The following is a 6,846-nucleotide window of genomic DNA, read 5'->3' on the forward strand; positions in this document are numbered from 1 at the left end:
AGCTGCGTATGTAGGAATGTACCTATGTATGCATGCTTTGGCCCACGTACACAGACCGTTGCCCACGTATGTGGGCTGAGGGCCACTTTGGTATTTTATTTCAAAAAATAAATTTTTTTCTTATTTAAAAGTTACATTTTTTAGTTTAACACTCCTCAAGTCAATTTGATATCTAATTGGGCTTTAAACTGGCCTTAGGCTGTAGAGTTTGAACATCATTAGGGAACAAGGGCCCGAGTTGAAGAGGTACAAAATACGGTGTCTACACAAGGATATCAACAATCTAAGCATAGCTTCTTGATCCACATGTGCGTATTTCCTCCTATTTCTCACAGTGTTCTTTGTTCACTTTACACAAGTCCTACGAATATGTTCAAGAAAATTACAAACTATTACATGAACAATCTAATATATTCTTCAAGTCCAATATATATAATACTCTTTAACATTAAGCATATCAAAGAAAGCAAATATTAACACCTTGCCATCCCTTGAAAACCAAAACTCAACTAATGTGTGAAACTGCTCAATATCAACCTTTACTGGTCGCAACCCCAGTACATCTTCCTTCTCAGGCTCCTTCTTGCAGTACTTCTTCTTCAAATTAGCTTTGTGGCTCCTCCACAACTTCCCAATCTAATAGGCCAAGAATGTATTGACCCCTTTGGTAACTTAATCAATTAATTTAGTCGAGTGAAATTAATTAGATTCAATTACATGTAATGAGCGTGGTAGCATAAACAAATCACTAGCCAAGTTAAATGCATTGGAACTTGAGTTTGACAAACTCCAATTCCAAGCAGTATGCAACAATATTGAATAGAACTCAAGTTTGACAAACTTCGAGTTCCAACCCAAACTCGAGTTTGCCAAACTTGAGTTCCAAAAACAGTCTAACTTACAAAATAGTTTTATCGGTGTGCTACTTTCCTAAAAATTTTCTAAAATCATGCTATCTGGCAAATTTTGCCAAATATGAATGATTGAGATTAAAAGAAAAATTAGTATGTAATTTTGGACTGTTCTGTCTTTGAAGAGGGAAGCCTAGGACTAGGGGTGAGGTTGGCCTGTCTCTATAGTTTGTGGTTCTGTTGTTAAATTTTCTGGCCATCATAAAAAGAGCATGTAATTTTGGACATGAATTCCATCAAAGCTAAGCCAACCATGCAATGCCATCTGGTGACCATGCCTTATCTCGATCACGGCCACATTAACCCCATGATAAACCTCTACAAGATACTAGCTTTGAATAGCAACAATATCCTCATCACCTTCGTTGTCACCGAAGAGTGGCTCGGTTTCATCGGCTCCGATCCTAAGCCAAAAAACATTTGCTTCGCCTCTATTCCTAACGTTATCCCATCAGCGCTATTCTGAGCGGTTGACATTAGCTCTTTCATCGAAGCTACCATGACAAAGTTGGAAGCTCCATTTGTGCAGCTCCTTGATTAGCTTGAGTTCCCTTCGGTTACAGTTATCATAGATGCTACTCTTATTTTCTGGGCAATCGGTGTCGGAAACATAAGGAATATTCCAGTCGCATCATTTTGGCCTATGTCGATGTCCATGTTCACCGTCATCCAACATGTAGATCTTTTAGTCCATAATGGCCATTTCTTTGTTGACCCAGGTGAATTCATATTAATTCAAATTCTTTTTACTCATTCCATTCCCTTTCCTTTTTCTAAAATAGAGAAGAAGCAGATGTAGATCTAAAAGTTAGAAAGAGAAGCTGAAAGACAAAAAAAAAAAAAAAAAAAAAAAAAAAAAAAAAAAAAAAATTTTTTTTTTTTTTTTTTTTTTTTTTTTTTTTTTTTTTTTTTTTTTATAGCAAAACTCGGTTGTTTATTGTTAAAAGATAATGATATTCATTATCAATCATAGAAGTTTTTAGTGAGTGGATATTGATGGGAATATATACGAAATTCCCAAACCAGTAAGATGCAAAAATAGAGAAAAATATACATCAAAGAAAAATAATCACACATAAAATAGTATTTACGTGATTCGGCAAACTTGCCTACGTCTACAGCTTGGGCCGATAGGCCCCAAGCCTCCGCTCTGTGGACTAAACCTCAGAAAATCTTCTATTAAAAACTGTAACAATATTATTTCGAGTCGGGTCATAATCCGAATCAAACATAACTAGGCTCCACAAAACTCAACAGATATATTGTCATTAACAAATAGGTACTAAAAAAACTATTAGAGTAAAATAGATATTTATGTGTTAAATAATTACCCTAACTTTGTGGTTAATCAATAAGATTAACTTTTTATGACAAAATTATCAAAATTCTGAAAATTAATATCTCATTTGATTAATATAAAACTTTAAATACTTTAAAAATCAAATGATTTATATCTTTATTTTTTTATATAAATAAAATCTAAAATTGATCTTAATTACTACTTTCTTTTCCATGGCAAGCACATGTCTTACACATTCTTCCCTAACCAGTAATAAAGAAAGGAACGAATCTCCAGCCAAATAGAAAAAGGAATTAAAATACAAAATAAGAACCTAGCTAGTGAGAACCTCGCTAGTGAGAACATACCAGAAGACCAGACTCCAGGAATCTTCATTGGTTAGAATCAGCCTCACAACTAAAAAAAATTAGGAGAAAAAAAAGAAAAAGAAAAAAAGAAAGAAGAGATCGTAGGTATTAAAATAAAGAAATAATACCTGTACTTCCTTGGTCCGTCGCCGTTATGGATTTCGTAAAATGCGTCGTAATGCTGAAACCTCCCGACGAGATCTATGCATGAGGTCACCATGAATAAGGAATGAGGAAAAAGAGTAATCATCACTTCGATCACTCTTACATCGATTACTCTAGAAACAACGGAGAATTCAAATGAGCAACCCTGCTCCTTTTCAATTTCACAGATCAGATGATATAGCATAGCTTCACGTATCAACTTCCGGATGCATAACTCCAAGTGGCCTTTTGCTTGAATCCAGCGACGTTGAGCGCGGCGGCGTCTTTGCTTATTCCGGCGGCGGATGCGCCTGTTTCCCACCAACTCCAAACGAAGTCGTGGATCGTATAATGCCTCACGACACCTATAATCGCTTTCTCTTAACTCGTGAAGCAAACGCGCCATCGACCGATGGTGCTCATTCCTGATTCTTTCTCCAGCTCCCTGATTAGCCTCAGCTACATAACTTTGCCTAAAATGAGTAGCGAAAATTACACGTTTAAGTGTATTTATCCTCCTAAAGTAACCACCCCCACCTGTACATGATAGTAAGTTAATTGAATAAATATATCACAAACAAGCAAACAAAATAGCAAGAAGGAAAAGAATTTTCCTACGTCGAACTCCGTGGTCATTTTCCATACTTTCCAGCACCTCGTTCAGACTTCTTAAAATCAATCCAACGATGTCAGCCATGGGGACTCGCCTAAGGATGCCATCAATGGGGCCTGGCCAAGGGATGTTAGCAACGGAGAGTCGCCAAATGATGTCAGCAATGGAGAGTCGCCTAATGATGTCAGCAATGAAGAGTCGCCAAATGATGTCAGCAATGAGAGCTAGTAAAAGTTCCTCAGCCATGGAGCCTGGGAGCCTGGGGCAGTCTATGTGTCGACGAAGACAACGTTAGAAAAAAGGAATGCAAAATATAGCATTAATTAATGACAGTATAATTTTCTTTTCTTTTTTTGAATGCTTTTACTGAAATACCCTGTTTTAAAGCATCTCTAACAGTCACTGTAAAGTTATTTTTGAGTCACCAAATGCTATTGTTTACGTTCCAACAGTTTCTCTAAACACACGTATTCTCCAATTTTTTTTTTTCGAGTTGCTACAATAATTCTCTTAATTTAGAGAACATTGTAGAAACTCCAAACTATTATTTTATCTTTAAAAAAAAATACCCGGTTGAATAAAAAAAATATTCTTTCTCTTTCCTCCTCTCTTCCTTGTTTATCTGTCTCTCTCTCAAACGGTAACACAATCAAAACACAAACATAATACTAGATCAAGAACAGGGAAAAATACAAATTTAATTAGAACAAAAAATCTAAAATCAAAACAAAAACAACTGATCAAGAGTATGAAAGTCTATCTAAACTCCATTGTAACAACAAAGTGAATCAGAACAAGATAAAAAAATTTAATAAAAAAAAAAAAAAGATAGACGAAGGCCGTGTGTGTGTGTGTGTGAAGTGAGCTGAAGAGGAAAGAAAATAGAAGTAGAAATAGAAAAAGTAAAAAAAGAGAGCTAGAGAAAGAGAGAGAGAGAGATAGCTGAAGAAATGATCCGGAATGAACTAGAAGAAAAAGAAAAAGAAGGTAGATAGAGGAAAGGAGTGGAATACGTGGGTGGTGGAGAAAAAACCAATAAAAAAAAAAAGAAAAAAAGAAAAAAGAAGAAGAAACGTGTCCAGATGTTGTGAAGGGAAAAATAATATAAAAAATAAGAAATTGCAATTAAGAAATGCTACCACAATATTTTCACAATAAATTTTAAATAACGGATTGTTATTAGATAATATTGGCGAGTAAAAGAATAATTTCAATGGTAGGTTCAAATTGAAACTAGTAACAACTTCCCACATAAATTTTGTTGTGAAAGTATTACGTAAAATGTTGTGAACATAAAACTTCTTATTAAAAAATATAGTTGTTAAAAAAAGAATAAATGATGATTAAAAAAAGAATAAACAATGAATGAAGAAATAATATTTAAATGAGATAGAGAATGTAATAGAGTATCTGTTAAAAGTGTATTTGAAAAAATAGGTAGGTAAAAACTAAATATCACTATTTATTCTCCAAACAGGACAAAAATTTGGAGAACCTACTGGATATGCTCTTAATGGATTTGAGGCAGTGAATTTTGTATCGTATGATGGGTCGGCACAGCTGAAATTTGCCATACAAATCTATACAGAAACAACCAGCTTCAAGATTTTTGTCAGGATCAATAAGAGATATAAATTATATAGGGTGGTAATGTTGTTTTAGTAATGTTGTTTAAATGTTATAAAAATACGTGTAAGTGAAAAAGTATTATAAAAATTCATTACACAAGATTTTATGGAAGGTTGTTCACGTCAATACGAGCACACTTAGAAGATGAATCTTGCGGCTTACATGATTTCCTAACAAAAGAATAAAAAATATGCTATATAAGTTCATTTGACATATTTTTCTTCTAATACAGTAAACTTTATTCTGGCTTAAAATAATTTAATTTATTAGTTTATGTCTTTTTACTTAATTACCATTCTTTAATTTATTAGTTTACCTTTTTTGCAAATATTAATTTACTAGTTTACAATTGTTTAATTGTTTTGTTTTTTTAGTGTTAATGCTTAGAGCATCAGCATTGGTAGTGCCAAAAATTTAGCAATTTAGCACCATAAAAAGGTATTTTATCTATTGTATCACCCCACTTTACAAAACATCATTAGTGATTTTATTTTAACATTCAACACAATAAAATAACATAAACAACACAATAAAATAATATACTACTACAATAAACAACTACCACCACCACTAATACAATAAAATAATATATTTTTTTACCATCTTAGTTACAGTGCACAAACTCATTCATCTTTAGCTATGCACTGTAGCTCAACAACAAAAAAAAAATATAGGTTTGGCTTCACTGATACATCCTACTTTTGCTATATTTTGATGATAAATTTAACAGTTTTATAAAATACCTACTTCTAATACTCTAATCTACTGGCCCGCTCTAAAGTACAAAAAGACAAAAACTTAAAACTCAAAAACACTACAAACAATAAACTTTTTCAAGCAAGTTACTAAAGCCATCACCTAAAATCTATTAACTATATAAAAAGAGCTAATTGGTTAGCTGCCTGTTACTATGGTTGACCCATAGACAAAAATTCTGAGTCGCCCTTGGTACTGTGGTTGTTGGTAAGTCCGTGGGTTTGGGTTTCTGTTTGCTTTGAGGGTTTGTGAAAGAAAGGAAATTTTTCGGTTTAGGTTTGGGTTTCTTTTTAGGGTATTTGTGTCTGATTGGGATTTGGATGTTGATTTTTGGCTTGGCCGTGTGTTAGTGTCCGTGGGCATGGTGTATGTATATGTTTGTGAATCCGAAAATATGTTTGTGTGGATATGCTCTGTTTGTATAGAATCTGTGTTCAATGTGCATTTGCGTGACATGAAAGTGGCACGTGCATATAGATTCTGAGCGTTCAGTGTTCAAAGGCATGCCTTGTATGAATATCAATGATGCATACATGTTTTTTGTGCAATAGTACAACTGTTTGCACAAATCTAAGCATCTGAACATGTAGAGTATAACAAGCGTTGCATAAATTTAAAGTAAATACCATGGAAAAAGGTTGTGTTACCTTCAAGTTTTGTCTGTCTTCTTCTTTCTTTACTTTGCCTTCATTGCCTTGCTGCTTGCTTTTGTTATTGTTGCTGAGTAAATGGAAAAAAGTTGGGGCCTTTTTTTGTTTGATGGTGAAAAGGAGGAAGTTTCTTTGCTCTGGGGTTGGAAAAAAAAAAAAACTATTCTCTCTTGTTTACCTGCTGGGGTATTTGTGTTTTCTTTGAGAATGGTCTGTTGTGGAGGAGTTGTGATGAGAATGGTTGTTGGAAGGTCTCGGGTATTTGAAAAAGTCTGATTTTTTTTGTGTATTTTGGGCTCTAATTGGGGGTGGCCCACCTCTGGTTTATAAGTCTCATATTGCCTCCCATTTTAAAATAATAATATTATAAAATAAAATATAATAAAAAGACATTTTAATTTCTGTCATTTTCTCTTGTCTGTTTCTCCTCTTCACCCTGCAACATCACCACACCAGACTAAACAAATACAGCATAGACTGAATGCCCAAAACCCAC

The 6,846-nt window shown here is 33.9% G+C and overlaps 1 protein-coding gene across 1 annotated transcript; it reads right to left on the reverse strand.

Moving 5' to 3' along the window:
- Positions 1-1,829: 1,829 nt before the first annotated feature.
- On the reverse strand, positions 1,830-6,592 carry LOC111993018 (uncharacterized). The gene is made up of 4 exons (XM_065766574.1): positions 6,348-6,592; positions 3,321-3,584; positions 2,687-3,239; positions 1,830-2,607 (listed from the first exon to the last, which is right to left on the reverse strand). Exons 2-4 carry the CDS (start codon positions 3,559-3,561, stop codon positions 2,583-2,585), a joined length of 819 nt encoding a protein of 272 aa, XP_065622646.1. The 5' UTR covers positions 3,562-3,584; positions 6,348-6,592; the 3' UTR covers positions 1,830-2,582.
- Positions 6,593-6,846: the final 254 nt, after the last annotated feature.

Source organism: Quercus suber, unplaced genomic scaffold (genome assembly GCF_002906115.3).
Source record: "Quercus suber isolate HL8 unplaced genomic scaffold, Cork oak 2.0 scaffold_721, whole genome shotgun sequence".
Taxonomy (NCBI): domain Eukaryota; kingdom Viridiplantae; phylum Streptophyta; class Magnoliopsida; order Fagales; family Fagaceae; genus Quercus; species Quercus suber.